The sequence below is a fragment of the Coregonus lavaretus genome, assembly GCF_964263955.1.
Source record: "Coregonus lavaretus genome assembly, chromosome: 1".
Taxonomy (NCBI): domain Eukaryota; kingdom Metazoa; phylum Chordata; class Actinopteri; order Salmoniformes; family Salmonidae; genus Coregonus; species Coregonus lavaretus.
In genome coordinates this window covers 44591347-44614648 of record NC_139988.1, presented here as the reverse complement: position 1 = coordinate 44614648, position 23302 = coordinate 44591347, and the positions used below count along the sequence as shown (strand labels likewise).

Genomic DNA, 23302 nt, shown 5'->3' with positions numbered 1-23302 from the left:
AGACCACCTGGAACAGCACCATTCTCTACCTCAGAGGTTTATTCATTCCGGTAAACTCATGGGCATAGACATCAGAATGAATAGGGCCTCCTGAGTGGTGCAGTGGTCTGAGGCATCACTACAGACCCGGGTTTGATCCCAGGCTGTGTCACAACCGGCCGTGACTGGGAGTCCCATAGGGCGGCGCACAATTGGCCCAGTGTCGTCCGGGTTAGGGGAGGGTTTGGCCGGGGGGGCTTTACTTGGCTTATCGCGCTCTAGCGACTCCTTGTGGCGGGCTCGGGCGCCTGCAGGCTGACTTCGGTCGTCAGTTGAACGGTGTTTCCTCCGACACATTGGTGCAGCTGGCTTCCCGGTTAAGCGGGCGGGTGTTAACGAGCGCGGTTTGGCGGGTCATCTTTCGGAGGACGCATGACTCGACCTTCGCCTCTCCCAAGCCCGTTAGGGAGTTGCTGCGATGAGATCGTAATTAAAATTGGGAGAAAAAGGGGGTAAAAAAAATATTTTACAAAAAGAAATCAGAATGAATAGAACAGGCTTGGAACCTCTAACCCTGGCAATTTGACTGGTCAACTCATGGGTACACTTGCAATGGCTGCCTGGTCACATTATATTTGTTACATGCTTCATTAACAACAGGTGTAGACTAACAGTGGAATGCTTACTTACGGGCCCTTCCCAACAATGCAGAGAGAGAAAATTGAGAAATAATAGAAAAGTAATAACACGTAATAATAAAAGTAATAATAAATACACAATGAGTCACAATAACTTTTAATGTTTTGAGCTTATGCCGCGACCATTTGTGGTAGATGGTGGCAGATTATGGTAAATTGCGTCGTTCTGTCATTGCACCACACTATCACAAGGGGGAGTTAGAACGCTGATCTATCGGTAGTCTAAACTGTGGCACAAATTGACTATCTTTTCGTAAATTAATGGAGGCGTTTCAGTCCGAGAGTCTCTCTTCTCTGGCACTAGAGTCCTGCATCGGGCAACAACAACAAAAATTGCTGGCAGTGGTCCTGGAATTGAGCGAGAATTTAGGTAAATACAATGGCATGTCGACTGCGATTTTTCGAAAAATAGGCACGTGGGCTTTTGGTTTCTCTCCCTCTAAAAACTGAAATAAATAATTCTAAATAGCAAACTGGCTTTATTTACCACAGTGTGAAAGAGTGATAGCCTTTCAGAAATGTTTTGACTGTACAAGGGGTTCAAGTACAGAGTTGATGTGCAGAGGTGCGAGGTAATTGATGTAGATATGTACATATAACTAGGAATAAAGTGACAGATAATAAACAGTAACAGCAGCATATGTGATGAGTCAAAAATGTTGGTGCAAAAAGGGTCAGTGCAGATAGTCCAGGTAGCTATGTTGTTAACTATTTAGCAGTCTTATGGCTTGGGGGTAGAAGCTGTTCAGGGTCCTGTTGTTTCCAGACTTGGTGCATCGGTACCGCTTGCCATGCGTAATGCAATAATTTCCATGGTAACATAGAATGTTCATTCAAATGATGCTAACTGATGTGGCTCATGCAATGAGTTGAGTTGATTCAACAAATCACAGCACAGACTGATGGGTACACTTCCTGCTTTGCTCCTATGGGTACACTCACAATGGCCAGCAGTCCACCTATTATGCCATCATTGTCTTGAATGGGTACACCCGTTCTATTCAATGAGGGGATTTGATTAATCTTGCCCGGCTCTCGGGTAGGCATGTTTTGCACCGGGTGTTCGGAAAGTCACCCAGTAAAATACTACTTGAGTAAAAGTCTAAAAGTATTTGGTTTTAAATATACTTTAGTATCAAAAGTAAATGTAACCGCTAAAATGTACTTAAGTATCAAAAGTAAAAGTATAAATCATTTCAAATTCCTTATATTAAGCAAACCAGACGGCACCATTTTCTTGTTTTTTAAATTTACGGATAGCCAGGGGCACACTCCAACATTTAGACATAATTTACAAATGAAGCATGTGTGTTTAATGAGTCCGCCAGATCAGAGGCAGTAGGGATGACCAGGGATGTTCTGTTGATAAGTGCATGAATTGGACCATTTTCCTGTGCTGCTAAGCATTCAAAATATAACTAGTACTTTTGGGTGTCAGGGAAAACGTACGGAGTAAAAAGTACAATATTTTCTTTAGGAATGTAGTGAAGTAAAAGTTGGCAAAAATATGAATAGTAAAGTAGTACTTTAAAGTAGTACTTTAAAGTATTTTTTTACTTAAGTTCTTTACACCACTGTGTTTTATAATAACATTAAATTGTTTATTAAAAAAGAAAGTACCTACAATGTTATTTCTTGAAAATGTGATTTGTATAAGATGCTATGAGCCTCCTCAACTTCCTGGGGTAAGGTTAGTTGGATGTAATTGAACAGAAAATAAATACATGACAATGTTATATTCAACAACCAAGAAAATAAATAGGCCTGTCCAACATCAAATATAACAGTCTCAGGGATCATTAAGCATATTCATTTATAAGCCGTATTGATGATGTTACAATACATTTAGGTAATTTAGCAGATGTTCTTATCCAGAGCGACTAACAGGAGCAGTTAGGATTAAGTGCCTTGCTCATGGGCACATACAGATTTTTCGGCTCGGGGATTCGATCCACCAACCTTTCGGTTCCTGCCCAAAACTCTAACCGAAAGGCTACCTGCCGCAATACTATTGACGGCTCTCTTGGTCTTGTATACTTGAAGACTGTGTAGCCAACTCATCGTTCAAAGGGTGTTAGTGGTGAAGTGTGAGGCTGTTTTTCTTCCTCTTGTGTGTGGGTTTACAGGCTAATTGGGATATTATTGGCATAAAAGCTAGACTGGCAATTGCAAGCAACATGTTCTTCTCTACTACCACTATTGACTTTATACTTCTTACACTGTTCGGTAATATAAATTCTTGTTCATGTAGACCTAGATTGTGAAGTGCGTGTCCCATACATTCTATTTCTATGGCGCACATCCACTCGTTCTAGACACAGTTTACCTAGCCTGCATGTCATCATTGTCAGACAAACTTGAAAGGGACTACATTATGGGATGTAGGCAGGATACTCAAAAATACAGTTGGAAAGGTGTCATTAGGTAGGCTATTATTTGAATCTTAGAGAGTAATATAAATATCCTGTGAGTAATATTAGCCAAAACACTTATGCTTCAGAGAGCTTCCCATTTGGACCGTCAGGTGTGGCACATCGTTTCCAGTTGATCCTGGGCATTCTGAAGAAAGTCTCCAACACACCAGGATTGATGAGAGAAATCGGAGTGTTTAGTTACAGATGCCATCTTCTGCTGCATCATCAGTCTGATGTTCTACCTCCTCCATTATCGGAATAAGCTGGTCCCATTCTCGACAGCCGAGACATTCACTGTATGTTGGTAGAGGTAGGCATCTCCAGCAACCGCACCACCAGTCACTGTGCGTTCTGGGAAGAGCCTGTGTTTCCTTGACATCTGCTCACTAATTTCTCTCGGTCAGCCCGCAAATGGAAGTATAATCCTTCTCAAACCGATACGGCACAAGAGTACAAACTTGACAAACAGACAAACTTGAAAGGGACTACATTATGGGATGTAGGCAGGATACTCAAAAATACAGTTGGAAAGGTGTCATTAGGTAGGCTATTATTTGAATCTTAGAGAGTAATATAAATATCCTGTGAGTAATATTAGCCAAAACACTTCTGCTCTTATTCAGAAAATAAGGCAGGGCTCCAATTTCCTCTTTGTTCTCGATCTGACATTCTTTACTCTCATAAAATTTGACAATTGTTTACATCCTTTAACCGCGCCCACCTCGGAAGTCCCGAACCTTGGTCCTGACTCACGGTGCGCACTACTTCCTGGATGTCAATAAAAAAAATAAAAAAATTCATTGGTAAAAATTAGCCTACAAAAATAAGTTAGCTGACAAATTGTGCAGAGAATTTGCATATAAAAAGGACGTTTCTGTGTGGGTGGCAGAGACAGATACTAGATCAGAGTACTCCTGCTAGCAGAACCTGAGAGAGATTTCACTTTTGTTTATTATCGATTCCACTTGCTTTGGCAATGTAAACACGTTTCCCATGTCAATAAATCCCTTTAAACTGAGAGAGAGAAAGACACATACAGAGAGAGAGAGAGAGACATACACACAGAGAGAGAGAGAGAGAGAGACACATACACACAGAGAGAGAGAGAGAGAGAGAGAGAGAGAGAGAGAGAGACACATACACAGAGAGAGAGAGACACATACACAGAGAGAGAGAGAGAGAGAGAGAGAGAGAGAGAAGGAGATCTCTGTGATGTGAAAGTCTGCATAAAGTGTGCATACGTCATGAGTGAGTGAGTGAGTGTGTGTGTCAGCTGGGCTATCAGGCTAACACTAGTTAGCAGGTGTGAGTGGACAGGGGGAGAGGGTTAGGCCCCTCAGATGGAAAATGGGCTTTAGACACTCAGTGATCTGAGAGATGAGTGCATTTGCAAGCATGAGCACAAACAAATACATACACACACAGATTGGCATGCATTCAATCACCCACACATACTTTGCATACCAGTACGCAGCCACCCACACAAATAACTCCCATACGCAGAGCATTCACTTACAAATCTCACACAAATGCTACCCCCACACAATGCGGACAGACACATGCCCATTATCTGTGCCAATTGCTGTGTAACAGATCAGTGTTGTGGACAGTCTGTGTGTGTGTGTGTGTGTGTGTGTGTGTGTGTGTACACACACTTACTGGAGCTGTTTTGAGGCCATTCTGGTCATAGTATTTCTTCCTTTCATACTTATCCCGGATGAAGACCTCCACTGCTCTGAGATCAGGGGTTAAGGAATGACACTGTGGTACACACACACACACACACACAACAGTCACACACAAACACATACACAAAGAGAGACACAGAGACAACACACAGACACACCACTCGCTCCAGTGGCATTATTGGATTTGCACCTTCATGAAACTTTGATCACAACACAATAGCACCGCTACTGAAAAATGTATATCCTGGAGGAAGAGAGAAGAGAGATGGAACTAGAGGTGGAGAGGGATAGGGGCAGAGAAGGAGGATGAAACGGGGCAGAAGGTGAGAGGATGGAATGGAGTGAGGAATAGGGGAGAAGCGAGAGGCATGGGAGGAAAGGAGGAGAAAAGAAAGGGAGAGACTGAAATTCACAATGTGGAACAACAAGAGAAAGGGTGAGGACACTGTCAGAGCAGGGAAAAATACAGACCCTTGACAAAAAGTGTGTGTGAATCTATTTGGGTGCTTCTCCTGTAGACACATCTTTATTCATGCTGGAATTTACACGAGACGAGTCAGAAGCCAGGGCAGTGTGTGTGTGTGTGTGACAAATAGGGGGCAACTATCTGACAACAGAGAAGTAACAGAAAAGGAGATGGGAAAGATGGGAGCGAAGAAAAGAAAGACCGACAAAGGAACCATGAAAAAGGAATGGCACTTTATCAATACAAAAGGTGAGCGTGAGAACGACAACATGAAAGCAAAGAAACACATAGCCTTACATTTTAAATACTCCAACTACCCACACATTGAATATACTGTACGTAGGCCTACATAGTCTATCTCTACCTCTATGCCTTTGAGCTTCTGTCAGAACTAGCAGTAGCCACCAAAATGGCAAAACTGATGACCACACAAAAATAAAAGCTAGATATCAGATTATATATTAGAGAACAATCTTGAAACAAGCTGACAGTGTGAATTCCGTCCGACTTTGAACAGGAACAGATGTTATTAAGAACACACAGCTGTCCTGTTCCTCCTTATCAGAACAGCAGGCAAACCAGTACTATGCTGCCATGCTGCGTTACACTCTTCAATATAACAATGCACTCAAAAGGTGCTGTGTCCAAATGCGTGTCTCATCATAACTGGTTCCAAAGTAAAGTGGGAAAAGGAACTGTGTTTTGTAGAGTAGGGTGGTGGTCAAATACAGATGCACACAGAGAGGTTCATTATTATAAACCACACACACGAAGACGAAAGGATACTGGTCTGTCTGTGGCCGTCTGAAGTTGTCTGGGAGGTGGGCTTCATCCAGCTGTTTGGCCTTGGTGTTCCCCATGTCCACCATACATCCTCATAAATCAAGCCAGCCCTTCATGAAAGCAATTCAGTTTGTCCTTCTCATAGCAACCTAATGCCTCAACCCAACTTTCCTTGAATAGTCCAACAAATGTCAGCTCTGAGAAGGCTATCCCTATGGTGTAAACTTTTCCAAAACATTGATGGAGAAATGTGCTAGTGACGCAAACGTTGTGATAACCCTAATAAAATAATACAATTATAAACAATTGCATGGGAGTCATATTTGTTCAATAATATTATTAGAAAACATTTCTATACGTAGTGTGATTAGTGACATTTACCATTTAACCCAACCCGATACCATTAGCATTGCAAAACACTATCCAATGTTTGTTTGGGACGTTTACCATTGAACAACATTAGAGACCATAACATTGAAACCATTAGAACCGCTGTAGCCTAATGGTTTGCTTGTTCACCAGAAATGGTCTAACAGTAACTAATCCAGACCTTTTTTGAAGGGAATAAACCACACACACAGACACAGAGGGGTCGTTTCCTGGACACAGATTAAGCCTAAGAGAAGGACAAACTGAATTGCTTTCATAACCACACAATTTATTTTGATCATGAGCAAAAGCTATTGGTTTTCTACCCAAAGTTGCAAAGACGATGTTGTGATCCATTTAATAAACACAAGAGACCAAGCAAAATGTATAAAAGGGTGTGGCAGTAGCAGGAATAGCAGCATCTAGTGGGCAAAACCAGGAACTTTCACACTAATTTATGGAAATAATGCAAGGGACTTCAACAGCACATTTTTCTGAACTGGGGACAAAAGAAAACATAACCAGATTCACAGGGAATACATAACATAGGATGAAGAAGCAATAGCCTACTCCAAGCCACAGCTCCATACTAATTGTTAGACATAGAGAACAGATACTGTATACTGGTTGTTGGATTGGGATTGGCGTGGGGGGGTCTGTGGATGGCTTTTGATAATTTTATTGTATTCCTCGTCTTACTCATTGTTACGAAGAATTATGGTCCAAATCGGATGTTAGGTACTATATTTATTAAATATTATATGAATCCTAACAATTAAAAAGAGTCAATTTGGATGTAATCAATTTACTTATTTTTTCAGAGATCAAATTATATTTCAACAAAATAATTGAATCTGTTTCTAACTACAGAAACGATTTCAGCACAATTTGAGATGGTGGGTGTCGAAATCCTCTTGTGCTTTTTGAGGTAGAATGACTCACATTAAAATCGAGGGCAAGGTCTTCAAAACAAATGGAATGAAGAGAAACTGAACAAAAAGTCACAACCTGACTGCTTTGAAATGTTATATTTACATTCTAGTCAGTTTGTACTTGGTAATGACACACACAGAAACCCGGAAAACAGACAGGCAGGCACGCTGGCACCCGGAAACCACACAAACAGGGACACACACAGTCGTGCACACACCAGACAGATGAGGATGATAGCGTTGGGAGGAGGAATGAATGAGCTGAAGTTGGAATAATCACCCATCAGGAATTAATTAGGGTTAGCAATTAACATTCAGAGAGAGACTCACGCTCTAGCGATCCCCACAGATAACAGCTATGCACTCTCTTCAATAAACCACAGATAGGCCTCCTGAGTGGCGCAGTGGTCTAAGGCGCCGCATCGCAGTGCTAACTGTGCCACTAGAGATCCTGGTTCGAATCCAGGCACTGTCGCAGCCGGCCGCGACCGGGAGACTCATGGGCGGTGCACAATTGGCCCAGCGTCGTCCAGGGTAGGGGAGGGAATGGCTGGCAGGGATGTAGCTCAGTTGATAGAGCATGGCGTTTGCAACACCAGGGTTGTGGGTTCGATTCCCACGGGGGTCCAGTATAAAAATAAGTATGTATTCACTAACTGTAAGTCGCTCTGGATAAGAGCGTCTGCTAAATGACTAAAATGTAGATGTACATGTTGGGTTTGAATGCATGCACAACTATTTTCTTTTTTTCATCCTCACAAATATATACGCACTTTTTCCATAGTTCTTACTCGCACTGCCTCACACCCTCCCACACTGAACCCCACCAAAAAAATACACAGACCAAACTGTCCGTCACACACCCCCATAAACGCATTCCCATGTTACCTGGATCTGTTCTTGGGTCCATTGGTTCAGGTTGACAGATTTTACTCTGGAGATGTGGACTCCCAGGTTCCTGTGGATGCCAGCACAGCGGATACACATGAAGACCCCCAGGTTCCACGATGCCCACCGTGGACCTACACAGATGCAGACACCCACACATAGTTATTATTCTAGTACTGCACGAACTCCAGGGGTGTGCTGGTTTTTGTTCCAGCCTAGCATTGACACTGATTCCTTTAACTAAGCGTGGTCCAGTCTGAAGAGCATTGATTAGCCGATTAGTCAGAACCCCCTGCCATAGATCAACCACTGACGGACTACAGACCTAATCAGCCAACCTAACAAACACATCCCCTAAAACACACACACAGTGCCCTGGAGACTCAATGAGTGACAGTGGTGCTCTCCAACTCGGGGAGACAGGCAGCCGAGCTTGAAATTAAGACCCCTACCGTCAACCTGAGGACAGGGCTTTACGTACGTGAGTGTGTTACAGGGGAGCTGGAGGCACTAACAGGCCTTCTCAGTAGCTTCTTACTACTGGCCTGGTCTGTGACACCATTGTTCAAAGCTGTCGAAAATTCAATCCACCCTGAAAGTGCTTGAGGAACAAGTGGCGGTAGATAAAGTTGCACTCAACCACTGATACAGGGTTAGGCTAGATATTTTTGTCATACCCATGATTTGATCTAGGATCAGATAGGCATGCTAATCATAACCATTAGGCCCTATCTGATCCTAGATCTGCGGTTAAAGGGACAACGTCTACCTCTGGCGCTGGGGAACAGTGCTCTGCTGCTCTCTGGTGGGGGCTGGATGCTATACAGTCCAGGTTAGGTTGTGGCTAATCTCGTTCCCAGACACTTCCACCCAAATGTGCAAATAGTCTGGTGGACCAATGCATCAAACTTGGCCAATACATGAGTGGCATGTAATTAGTAAAGATTGGTAGAGGCGGGGCACGCGTAGACAAGATGGCGTATTGAATAGAAATCGGTACGAAACACCTCAAGATAAAAACATAATATTCAAAATTAGTAAATTAGACTAAATATTAGCATTTCATATATTCGCAGTTAATATAATTCAATCTGGATAATAACACAAAACAGATCATAAGGCTAGAGAAATATATCGACAAATATTACAACAACACGCAACACCCAAACATGACTGAAGACAAGCGTGGAGAGCCGATCCCCAAAAGAAAACGCGACTCATCGACTGATACAGATGATATATGCTTTTCACCACTGGGTATGGTAAGTGTGGAAAGCGACCTGTTGAAGTCGATAAATGACAAATTGGGCATACTAAAATTGGTCAGTAAAGACGTAAAAGAGTTGAAAGCGAGTCTTCAAATGAGTGACGAAAAAGCTTTGGTAATGGAGAAAGAAACCAAAGAATTAAAAGTGACAGTTTCTAAAATGGAAACGGACGTTAGGGATCTAAAAAAGGAGAACAATCTTCTGAGAGAAGCCTTACTAGACATCCAAACTAGATCGATGAGGGAAAATCTAGTACTTACGGGTATTCAGGAAAAGGAGGGAGAAATAACAGAGAATATTATGAAGGACTTCCTGCATATAGCGCTACAAATCCCACTCGAGGCTGTCGTTAAAATCCAACTCGAACGTGTACATCGTTTCGGAAAAAGAGGACAGAAATATGACCGCCCAATCTTTGCCAAATTTGCTTTTTTTAAGGATAAAGCTATGGTGAAAAGCCTAGGAAAAAGACTTGCTGGCACGAAAATAGGCATGAATGATCAGTTCCCGAGGGAGATTGTAGAAAGGCGCAAAGTTCTGTATCCAATCTTCAAGGAAAACAGATTAAAAGGGAAACGTGTTGCACTAGTGGTGGATAAATTATATATTGACAACCAAATGTTCAGAGACACAAAGACTACTCCATGGCTATTCTAAAAGTTGTAATAGAGGAGTCAAATATTGGAGCACCTGATACTAGCAATGATAGGGATTGTAATATTAAATAATATTTATTGTAAGTATAGTATTTTATAAAAGGATAAAAAGATATAACAAGCAGAATAATACATATTTAAATACAAATAATTAGAACATGGCTTTTTTGGCGGGAGGTTGTTGTTTTGGCGGATGGTTGTTGTGGTTGGTCCTGTGTTCTCTCTGGCGTCCTTTCCCCCTTGCGGCAGATGTGGATGCGGGTGCGTTTACACGCTCAGCCCATTTCTTCCCCAGTCAACCATGTGGTGTGCATTTTTGTGTTTGAAAAGGTGCAGCGTTAATTGAGTGAGAGGGGAAATGGTTGCATATCCCAGAGCCGACCGGGGGTCTATGAGCAGGGGTACTGAGAGAGAGCTTTCAATTTTGTGTAGATGAGGGATATACATGTTTAAATATAGTATACATCTAATCTAATTTTTCATTGTCCTATCATGATGGAAAGATCCCTAACCCTATAACCTGGACACCGACCTGAGCGACCCATACACCAAAGAGAAGTTCCCATCTCTTTTATGGACCTGCTGTGAATATGCAGCCTAAACAGAGAAATAAATGCGGTCAGAGACCTACTTGAGCAGCACCGCCCCCTCAAGATTCTGAGCCTGCCTGGCAGGGTTGGTCCTACAAAGCCAGAGCCCCCTGATGGGAGAGCATAATATACAAGGAAATTATCAAAGCTGCTAATGAGAACCTTGACGACCTTTTACCTAGCCGGTGGGGATTCCGGTGGGGTACGCCCACCCAGGTAGTGGCAGTGCTGGCAACACTGGCTGCAGTAACCCATGGGGAGGGGGTCACACTCGGACAATCAGAGAGGGGGTTTATCATTGTAGCCCAGGTGGCACAAAATAATCAAAGGTCTGACCGCATGGAGATGCTTGGGAAAATGGTTACAACAGGGGATCAGTGTGTTTGTGTCTCAGGTGAAGAGGGTGGATCTGATCTCCATCACATAGGACTTGACATAGATTAAGTAGATTAATCAAATCTCACATTGTTATCAATTTCTGCTCAATCTGCATGCTTTCTCAATCAGCTTTAACTGTATGTGCACTCGTAAATCAAGTTATTTCTCGAGTTGGGCTCTGGGATATAACAGCCGTTGAGTATCTGATTTTATGGTGGATTGTGGAGGAGGGGGGTTGAGTGTGTTGGAGTATGTGAGTATGTGCGTGTGTGCTTTTCTGGCATCTGTTGTGGGGGGGTGGGGATGTTGGGGGGGAGGGTATGGGATGGACCACGGGAATTATTTGCTAGGATAATAATTGCTTGTCAATGAATTAAATGTAATACAATGGCAATCCGGGTTATATGTTAGAATCCTATGCGTGAACTGCCGACATTATTACGCATATTAATTGATAATGATGGAAAATAGGATATGCATAATAAATAAATAAATATATATATATATATATATAGAGGTGAAAGCATTGGAAATGCTTTTGGCGGGTAATCTGCTTCTGTTTTGTGGGTGGTACTGTGTGCTGTTTTCGATGGATGGGTCCTGGCCTCTCGGGGCCTTAGGGATGCGGAGGGACGTGGGTGGGATGCTGATCACTGGGATGACGGCTCAACTTGGGATGGGGAGGGGCTTTAGCGGGGGAATTAGTGGAGAACAATTGAAGGGTTGCTCCGTAGCAGTGCAAATATCATGGTACAGCTATATGGACACTCAATCATTACGCTATTTTTTATTGGTAAATTTACAAACATATATAATGATAAATAGACTTGAAACTTGTATCTCATTATGGTGTATGGTGAAATAAGTATAGCCAGTTATAATTGTAATGGCTTAGCTGATAATAACAAAAGAAGAACAATATTTACATGGCTCAAAGAGAAGGAATATATATAATATTTATTGTATACAGGAAACTCATTCAACAATTCGAGATGAAGTAGCGTGGAAAAAAGAATGGGGGGGGGGGGGGAATATACTTCTCCCATGGGCAAAGAAATTCAAAAGGGGTGATGATATTAATTAATAGTAATTTCGATCCGAATGTGCAAATTGTACAAATAGATACACAAGGTAGATGGATTATTTTAAATATGTTATTGGACCATAAACAGATATGGCTCATTAACCTTTACGGACCAAATAATGATGATCCACAATTCTTTGACAATATATATAATAAATTATCAAGCCTGCAAGCAACTCAAGACAATATTATTATGGTGGGGGATTATAATACTGTTTTAAATAGCTCAATGGACCGTAAAGGAAATCACACCACAAACAATCACCCACATGCTCTTAAGGAAATTGTGAATGTCATGGATACATTAGAACTAGTAGATATATGGAGGCTTAAATATACTGATCTAGTATAGACTGAATCAAGCTAGTCGTCTTGACTTCTTTCTTATCTCATTCTCGTTGGCACCAAAAGTAAAAAAAGTGTTGATAGGGGACAGAATGCGGTCGGACCATCATATAATAGGCATATACATTACTCTTACTGAATTTCCACGTGGGCGAGGATATTGGAAATTTAATCAAAGCCTATTGGATGATAATTTATTTATAATTAGAACAAAGGAATTTATAACTGACTTTTTCCAACATAACATAGGTACAGCGAATCCCCTTATTGTATGGGACACCTTTAAATGTGCCTTTAGAGGCCATGCAATTCAGTACTCATCTCGAAAACAAAAGCAATTTAGGTCAAAAGAGTTTATACTAAGAAAGGAAATAGAAAGTCTAACAGAACAGATAGATGGCAATAAAAACTGTAACATAGAGGCTCAGAATAAATTAGAGGAAAAACAAAAAGAAATGGAGAAACTTATTCAAGAAAAACCAAGTGTAATATATTATAAAAATAAAGCAAACTGGATGGAATATGGGGAAAAATGCACAAAATTATTTTTTAATCTTCAACATAGGAATGCTACCAAAAATAACTTAATGAAACTGGTTACGATTGACGGAGTCACCCATAATTCACCAAATGATATTTTGAAGGAAGAAACAAAGTACTTTAAGCATATGTTTTCTTTTCAGTCGCCTCCATCTCCTCTAACTGAAGCTAATTGTAGAGATTTTTTTTTCTATTGATAATGTCAAATTAACAGCCACACAGAAAGACTCATGTGAAGGTGAAATTACAGAGGAGGAACTTCTGGATACAATTAAAGACTTTAAGTCTGGGAAAACTCCAGGGTTGGATGGCATACCAGTCGAGGTATACCAAACCTTTTTTGATATACTAAGAGGACCGTTATTAGCATGTTTTAACCACTCCTATGTAAATGGTAGATTATCTGACACTCAAGAAGAAGGTCTGATCTCATTATTACTGAAACAGGATACAAGTGGAAAATATAAAGAGCCAGTCCATTTAAAAAATTGGAGGCCCCTTACACTTCAGTGTTGTGATGCAAAAATCCTAGCAAAATGTATAGCGCATAGAATTAAAAAGGTATTGTCGGATATTATTCATTCTAATCAGACAGATTTTTTACATGGAAGATACATTGGAGATAATTTAAGGCAAGTATTGGAAACAATAGAACACTATGGAAAATATGGAAAATATGGGAAACCAGGCCTGCTATTCATAGCAGACTTCGAAAAGGCATTTGATAAAGTTCGACTGGGGTTTATATATAAATGCCTGGAGCATTTCAATTTTGGAGAATCTCTTATAAAATGGGTCAAAATCATGTATAGTAACCCTAGGTGTAAAATAGTAAATAATGGCTATTTCTCAGAAAGTTTTAAACTGTCAAGAGGAGTGAAACAAGGTTGTCCACTATCGGCATATCTATTTATTGTGGCCATCGAGATGTTAGCTATTAAAATCAGATCCAATAATAATATCAGAGGATTAGAAATACAGGGCTTAAAAACAAAAGGTGTCATTGTACGCTGATGATTCATGTTTTCTTTTAAATCCACAACTAGAATCCCTCCACAGCCTCATAGAGGATCTAGATACATTTTCTAACCTCTCTGGATTACAACCAAATTATGACAAATGTACTATATTACGTATTGGATCACTAAAAAATACAATTTTTACATTACCATGTAGTTTACCAATAAAATGGTCTGATGGTGATGTGGATATACTCGGATACATATCCCAAAGGAAATAAATGATCTCACTTCAATAAATTTTTATAGAAAGTTAGCAAAAATAGATAAGATCTTACAACCATGGAAAGGAAAATACCTGTCAATTTGTGGAAAAATCACCCTGATTAACTCTTTAGTATTATCCCAATTTACCTATTTGCTTATGGTCTTGCCTACGCCTAGCGAACAGTTTTTTAAATTATATGAGAAAAAAAGATTCAATTTTATTTGGAACGGCAAGCCAGACAAAATTAAAAGAGCATATTTATATAATGAATGAAATTCGGAGGACAGAAATTATTAAATATTAAAGCATTAGACCTATCACTAAAAGCTTCAGTCATACAAAAGTTATACTTAAATCTGAACTGGTTCTCAAGCAAATTAGTAAGATTGTCTCACCCAATGTTCAAGAAAGGCCTTTTTCCCTTTATTCAGATTACAACCTCTCACTTTCAGTTATTTGAAAAGGAAATAATCTCCCAAATGTCACTATTTCTAAAACAAGCCATTGAAAGTTGGTTGCAATTTCAATTTAATCCTCCAGAAACGACAGAACAAATAATGCAAAAAATATTGTGGTTAAATTCAAATATACTAATTGACAAAACAACTTTATTTTTTGACAGAATGTTTAAAAAAGGTATAATCTTCGTAAATGATATCATCGGTAGGACTGGTGGAGTTATGTCGCACATGCAGCTGACAAAAACATATGTAAATGTCTGCTCTACCCAAAATTACAACCAAATAATTGCAGCCTTACCGCAAAAGTGGAAGAGGAAAGTGGAAGGGGGAGAAAGTAAGGAACTTGTCTGTCGGCCTTGCATTAAATAACATAATTGGTTAAGGAAAACTGTGATAAATAAAAAAGTATATCAGTTTCACTTAAGGACCAAAGGATTGACAGCCGTCCCATATAGATTGCAAAATAGTTGGGAAGAGATCTTTGACGTACCGATCCCATGGCATAGTGTTTATGAACTGACACGCAAAACGACACCGGATTCAAAAATTTGAATCTTTCAATTTAAATTATTATATAAAATTCTTGCTACCAATAGAATGTTATTTATATGGGGGATACAATCTTCCCAGCTCTGCAGATTTTGCTGTGAAGAGACAGAATCATTAGATCAATTGTTTTGGTTCTGTCCATTTGTAGCTTGTTTTTGGACACAGGTCCAGGAATGGCTAAAGGATTGCAATATTTACCTGGAACTAACCTTGCAGATAGCATTACTGGGTGATCTGAAAAGTCATAGTCAATCAATCAATAATATAATAATACTTTTAGCAAAAATGTTTTTTTTTTAATTCACAATCTGTAGAAGCAATGAGAATAGAAAGGTTCAGAACTTTTGTAAAACATCACAGTACGGTTGAAATATATATGGCAAATAGAAATCCTATATGGATGGTGTTAAGAGTTAGATGGGAGGTATTGAATAGAGTTGAAGGATGGGACTAATAACAAATAACAACAAATAATAACAAAGATAGCTAATAATGTAAGCATACTGTGTCCATAATAGCACAGTTAGAAAGATTTGGCATATAGAAGCAAACCGGATGGACATCATGAAAATGATCGGAGAGGTTGAGAGTAGAAGAAGTTCAGGAGCAATAAAAAAAAAATATATATATATATATATATATATATATATATATATATATATATATATATATATATATATATATATATATATATATATATATAATAGAATTATTGTCAAATTAACTCTGTCCATAAGGTGTAGATAGTAAGTATAGACCGGAAATAGAGGCCTGGGCATTGTTGTTCACTAATTTACTCCAAGTAGGGAAAGGATGGTGGGGTTGAAAAGTAATAAAGGGGAGTATATATATTTAAAAAAAAAAAAAAAAAAAAAAAAAAAACATGGGGGATTGGAAGTGATGCAGACAATTACATTGATAGAAGATACAATATATCTGCAATATTAAGCTGATCCATTCCCCCCGAAAAAAATAAAATTAATAAAATACTAAAATAAAATAAAAAACTTGGCCAATACAGAAAGATCGGGAAAAACTTGACGCATTGGCTTAAATCGGCTTCCCCCTAACCCTCTCCAGTATGCATCTTCTGTGCACCACAAGTTTCTGCCCGGGTCCTGCCTCCATTTGGAGTCACGCCTCGCAGTCATGTGATTCGCTCAAATTAACTTCACTCAGTAAGATCACTCCAATAGAATTCTAGGGTCACTCCCACTAAGGCCAATTTTGAATCATTGATGTCCCAGGCTTCTTTGTGCAATAGCCTGGGGACGAGGTTAGGTTGTAGCACTAGCTCCCACAGAAGGACAGACGTGTTCAGATTAGTTAAAGAACTGCAGTAGCTCACACAGCACATACAGTACATATTCTACAAGCAAGAATGCCACATGCATACACACCAGGGATGTGCATCTTCCCTTTTAATGACAATTCGATACACATCTAGATACATGGGCTCCGATACGATACAGCAATGATATGTTTTAGTTCAAAGCGATTCGTCGATTTGGTTTCATTAGAGGAACGAAACGATGTGGTCGATTTGGTTTCATCAGAGGAACCAAACGATGCGATTCAGTTCGATATGATGCGGTTCGATGCACTAACATTTGTTGGATGGAGACATCCATTTTCCATTCAAAATTGTTATCTGCTGCTGACGGAGCTCTGGAGCTGGGCCTCTCTGAACTGGATATGTCTGAGCTGTGTGTGTGTGTGTGTGTGTGTGTGTGTGTGTCAATGATGTACAGTGCCTTCGGAAAGTATTCAGACCTCTTGACTTTTTCAAATTTTGTTACATTACAGCCTTATTCTAAAATTGATTCAATTGTTTTTTCCCCCCCTCATCAATCTACACACAATACCTCATAATGACAAAGCAAAAACAGGTTTAGTAATTTTTGCACATTTATTAAAAATTAAAAACTTTACTCAGTACTTTGTTGAAGCACCTTTTGCAGCGATTACAGCGTCGAATCTTCTTGGGTATGACGCTACAAGCTTGGCACACCTGTATTTGGGGAGTTTCTCCCATTCTTCTCTGAAGATGCTCTCAAGCTCTGTCAGGTTGGATGCGGAGCGTTGCTGCACAGCTATTTTCAGGTCTCTCCAGAGATGTTCGATCGGGTTCAAGTCCGGGCTCTGGCTGGGCCACTCAAGGACATTCAGAGACTTGTCCTGAAGCCACTCCTGCATTGTCTTGGCTGTGTGCTTAGGGTCGTTGTCCTGTTGGAAGGTGAACCTTCGCCCCAGTCTGAGGTCCTGAGTGCTCTGGAGCAGGATTTCATCAAGGATCTCTCTGTACTTTGCTCTGTTCACCTTTGCCCCGATACTGACTAGTCTCCCAGTCCCTGCCACTGAAAAACATCCCCACTGTATGATGCTGCCACCACAATGCTTCACCGTTGGGATGGTGCCAGGTTTCCTCCAGACGTGACGCTTGGCATTCAGGCCAAAGAGTTCAATCTTGGTTTCATCAGACCAGAGAATCTTGTTTCTCATGGTCTGAGAGTCTTTAGGTGCCTTTTGGCAAACTCCAAGCGGGCTGTCATGTGCCTATTACTGAGGAGTGGCTTCTGTCTGGCCACTCTACCATAAAGGTCTGATTGGTGGAGTGCTGCAGAGATGGTTGTCCTTCTGGAAGGTTCTCCCATGTCCACAGAGGAACTCTGGATCTCTGTCAGAGGGACCATCGGGTTCTAGGTCCCCTCCCTGACCAAGGCCCTTCTCCCCAGATTGTGCCTTGACACAATCCTGTCTCGGAGCTCTACAGACAATTCCTTCGACCTCATGGCTTGGTTTTTGCTCTGACATGCATTGTCAACTGTGGGACCTTATATAGACAGGTGTGTGCCTTTTCAAATCATGTCCAATCAATTGAATTTACCACAGGTGGACTCCAATCAAGTTGTAGAAACATCTCAAGGATGATCAATGGAAACAGGATGCACCTGAGCTCAATTAAGAGTCTCATAGCAAAGGGTCTGAATATTTATGTAAATAAGGCATTTCTGGTTTTCACTTTGTCATTATGGGGTATTGTGTGTAGACTGCTGAGAATTTTTATTTATTTAATCAATTTTAGAATAAGGCTGTAACGTAACAAAATGTGGAAAAAGTCAAGGGGTCTGAATACTTTCCGAAGGCATTATGTCTATTTTGAATGTAGGCACCTGGGCCTGTATCTTAGAATAGGAGTACATGTGGTGGGTACCCACCCACACATTACACACCAATACGTGCCCATAAGTCATCAGGGAAGCTCAGAGCAGTGTGGTAAGTGAACAGAAATAGAATTCATAGATATCATCTCAGACCATTCAAATTACTAGGCTACTTCTGTCACCTGAAGAAAATGAAGTACAGTGGTATTATGGATAACAAAGTACTATTGGGTTGAGAGATCATACGTTTAGGCCTCTATCAATTCCCTGACACTCTCTCTCTCTCACAGAGTTATTGGGCTTCTGGCACCACCTGTTGGTGATGAGAGGAACAGTAGGCAGGCCTCATGATGACACAGAGAAGATGGCTTCTCTGACTATTTGGAGCACGGTTTCCTAAATGTTGAAAGTTGTTGCAGAAACAAGTCTACCTTGGTTGGGTCCAAAAAAACCTGCAGGATATCAGACAAAGTGTTGTGTGAGGCTAGCCTAACATCCAGTTCCATTGGCTCTGGCTCCCACAGGTTTGCCACAGATAGAAGCATCCGTTTAGAACTTATTCTCACCATATGGTGATAAGAGGACGTCAAGTGGCGGGAAGTGGAAGAAGATGGAGCCTGATGAAACTTGGCCGACATTCTGCTTATTTCCGCACTCATTAAACATTCAATCTCAATACAGTTTTCTGTTGCCAAAACTAGAATCTGTTACGAACAGAGTGCACTACGTTTTGTAGACTTCACCCTTTCTAAAAGTTTACAAAAATGGAATTGTTAAGGAGTGCAAGGGTGAATTGAGTTATTGCACACGCACTTCACAGAGCAGGCATTCCCTAACGGAAATATGCAAATATGTGTTAAAATGCACCACTAGGATATTGCTAGCTCATGCTTGGCTCTGCCCACCTCCTTGCTGGATCTGCCCACTATGCTTCATTTGCTCCCAATTGGAAACAACACTGGTGGTGTTGGGTTAGTTACCAGTGTCTTTGGGTTTACCTTGGCTAGGCCTACATTCAGTAGTGACAGAAGTTGGCTGCCCTCTCCTTCATACAGCAGGCAGAGAGAGAGGGGGGTATCAAGGAGAGGTCAAAACAACCCTCTGTGCCAAGCGGGCTTTCTTGCCAAGCTTGCTGTACCAACACAGAAAAAATCATGCCAGTTCAGAGAGAGTGCCCCTGTTCTGAACATTACATGCCATGCTGGGTTGGCAGGTAGCCTAGCAGTTAAGAGCGTTGGACTAGTAACCAAATGGTTGTTGGTTCAAATCCCAGAGCAGATTAGGTGAAAAATCTGTTGATGTGCCTTTGCGCAAGTCACTTAACCCTAATTGCTACTGTAAGTCACTCTGAATAAGAGCGTCTGCTAAATAACTTAAATACAAAATGTAGACGATACCACTAGAAACACGTGCCAGTCCCAGCACAAGGGAGTAGGCTAGTTTAATGAGATAAAGGCCAGTCCTCTTTTTTAGCCTAGATAGGCTTACAAGCCTCGACACATAGCAGAGGTACACAAAAAGGCTAGTTCAATATTTGTAAATATTCGCGCGCCTCACGCACGTGTGATAACACCTCAGAATACAGGGCAGTGTGCACACTGTACAGGCACAGAGACACAGGCAGGCTGGGTGGAATAACAGCTGAGCAGCTCTGGTTAGCAGCTCTGTTGAGTCACTCACTACACTGTAGTAGTCAAATGGATTAAATATATTTTTTCCTCAGCAATCTACACACCACACCCCATAATGACTAAGCGAAAACAGGTTTTTAGAAATGTTTGCAAGTTGATAAAAAATAGAAAACAGAAATACCTCATTTACATAAGTATTCAGACCCTTTGCTATGAGACTCGAAATTGAGCTCAGGTGCATCCTGTTTCCATTGATCATCCTTGAGATGTTTCTACAACTTGATTTGAGTCCACTTGTGGTGAATTCAATTGATTGGACATGATTTTGAAAAGGCACACTCCTGTCTATATAAGCTCCCACAGTTGACAGTGCATGTCAGAGCAAAAACCAAGCCATGAGGTTGAAGGAATTGTCTGTGAAGGTCAGAGACAGGATTGTGTCGAGGCACAGATCTGGGGAAGGGTACCGAAAAATGTCTGCAGCATTGAAGGTCCCCAAGAACACAGTGGCCTCCATCATTCTTAAATTGAAGGATCGAGGGAAAGATGAACGGAGCAAAGTACAGAGAGATCCTTGATGAAAACCTGCTCCAGAGCGCTCAGGACCTCAGACTAAGGTGAAGGTTCACCTTCCAACAGGACAACGACCCTAAGCCCACAACCAAGACAACACAGGAGTGGCTTTGGGACAAGTCTCTGAATGTACTTGAGTGGCCCAGCCAGAGCCCGGACTTGAACCCAATCCAACAACTCTGGAAAGACCTGAAAATAGCTGTGCAGCAATACTCCCCATGCACCCTGACAGAGCTTGAGAGGATCTGCAGAAAGGAATGGGAGAAACTCCCCAAATACAGGTGTGCTAAGCTTGTGGCGTCATACCCAAGACTAGAGGCTGTAATCGCTGCTTCAACAAAGAACTGAGTAAAGAGTTTGAATACTAATGTAAATGTGATATTTCCGTTTTTTATCTGTCCTTTGGTCTGAGGAGTCCAAATTTGAGATTTTTGCTTCCAACAGCCGTGTCTTTGTGAGACGCCGAGAAGGTGAACAGATGACCTCCGCATGTGTAGTTCCCACCGTGAAGCATGGAGGAGGAGGTGTGATGGTGCTTTGCTGGTGACACTGTCTGTGATGAATTTAGAATTCAAAAGGCACACTTAACCAGCATGGCCACCACAGCATTCTGCAGCGATACGCCATCCCATCTGGTTTGGGCTTAGTGAGACTATCATTTGTTTTTCAACAGGACAATGACCCAACACACCTCCAGGCTGTGCAAGGGCTATTTTACCAAGAAGGGGAGTGATGGGTGCTGCATCAGATGACCTGGCCTCCACAATCCCCTGACCTCAACCACATTGAGATGGTTTGGGATGAGTCGGACCGCAGAGTGAAGGAAAAGCAGCCAACAAGTGCTCAGCATATGTGGGAACTCCTTCCAGACTTTTGGAAAAGCATTCCAGGTGAAGCTGGTTGGGAGAAAGCTGTCATCAAGGCAAAAGGTGGCTATTTGAAGAATCTCAAATATAAAATATATTTTTTTTGGTTACCACATGATTCCATATGTGTTATTTTATAGCTTTGATGTCTTCACTATTATTTCACAACATAGAAAATAGTAAAAAGAAAGAATAATCCTTGAATGAGTAGGTGTCCTAAAACTTTTGACTGGTAGTTTGTGTGTGTGTGTGTGTGTGTATGTGTGTGTATATATATATATATATATATATATATATATATATATATATATATATATATACACAGTTGAAGTCAGAAGTTTACATATACTTAGGTTGGAGTCATTAAAACTCGTTTTTCAACCACTCCACAAATTTCTTGTTAACAAACTATAGTTTTGACAAGTCGGTTAGGATATCTACTTTGTCATTTTTCCAACAATTGTTTACAGACAGATTATTTCACTTATAATTTACTGTATCACAATTCCAGTGGGTCAGAAGTTTACATACACTAAGTTGACTGTGCATTTAATTAGCTTGGAAAGATCCAGAAAATGATGTCATGGCTTTAGAAGCTTCTGATAGGCTAATTGACATCATTTGGAGGTGTACCTGTGGATGTATTTCAAGGCCTACCTTCAAACTCAGTGCCTCTTTGCTTGACATCATGGGAAAATCAAAATAAATCAGCCAAGACCTCAGACAAAAAATTGTAGACCTCCACAAGTCTGGTTCATCCTTGGGAGCAATTTCCAAACGCCTGAAGGTACCATGTTCATCTGTACAAACAATAATACGCAAGTATAAACACCATGGGACCACGCAGCCGTCATACCGCTCAGGAAGGATACGCGTTCTGTCTCCTAGAGATGAACATACTTTGGTCCGAAAAGTGCAAATCAATCCCAGAACAGCAGCAAAGGACCTTGTGAAGATGCTGGAGGAAACAGGTACAAAAGTATCTATATCCACAGTAAAACGAGTCCTATATCGACATAACCTAAAAGGCCGCTCAGCAAGGAAGAAGCCACTGCTCCAAAACCGCCATAAAAAAGCCAGACTACGCTTTGCAACTGCACATGGGGACAAAGATGGTAGTTTTTTGAGAAATGTCCTCTGGTCTGATGAAACAAAAATAGAACTGTTTGGCAATAATGACCATCGTTATGTTTGGAGGAAAAAGGGGGTTGCTTGCAAGCCGAAGAACACCATCCCAACCGTGAAGCACGGTGGTGGCAGCATCATGCTGTGGGGGTGCTTTGCTGCAGGAGGGACTGGTGCACTTCACAAAATAGATGGCATCATGAGGAAGGAAAATTATGTGGATATATTGAAGCAACATCAAGACATCAGTCAGGAAGTTAAAGCTTGGTCGCAAATGGGTCTTCCAAATGGACAATGACCCCAAGCATACTTCCAAAGTTGTGGCAAAATGGCTTAAGGACAATAAAGTCAAGGTATTGGAGTGGCCATCACAAAGCCCTGACCTCAATCCTATAGAAAATGTGTGGGCAGAACTGAAAAAGCGTGTGCGAGCAAGGAGGCCTACAAACCTGAATCCGTTACACCAGCTCTGTCAGGAGGAATGGGCCAAAATTCACCCAACTTATTGTGGGAAGCATGTGGAAGGCTACCCGAAACGTTTGACCCATGTTAAACAATTGAAAGGCAATTCTACCAAATACTAATTGAGTGTACGTAAACCTTTGACCCACTGGGAATGTGATGAAAG

General features: G+C 41.0%; 1 protein-coding gene across 1 annotated transcript in view; it reads right to left on the bottom strand.

Moving 5' to 3' along the window:
* LOC311133234 (stromal membrane-associated protein 1-like) overlaps nt 1–23302 on the bottom strand; it is a gene marked incomplete at both ends in the record, with an annotated part of 105769 nt that overhangs the window by 66403 nt on the left and 16064 nt on the right. Inside the window, 3 exons of the mRNA XM_084166721.1 lie at nt 4751–4826; nt 6032–6117; nt 8218–8351. Of these exons, the coding sequence (XP_084022847.1) occupies nt 4751–4826; nt 6032–6117; nt 8218–8351 (296 nt within the window). The remainder of the gene's footprint in view (nt 1–4750; nt 4827–6031; nt 6118–8217; nt 8352–23302) is intronic.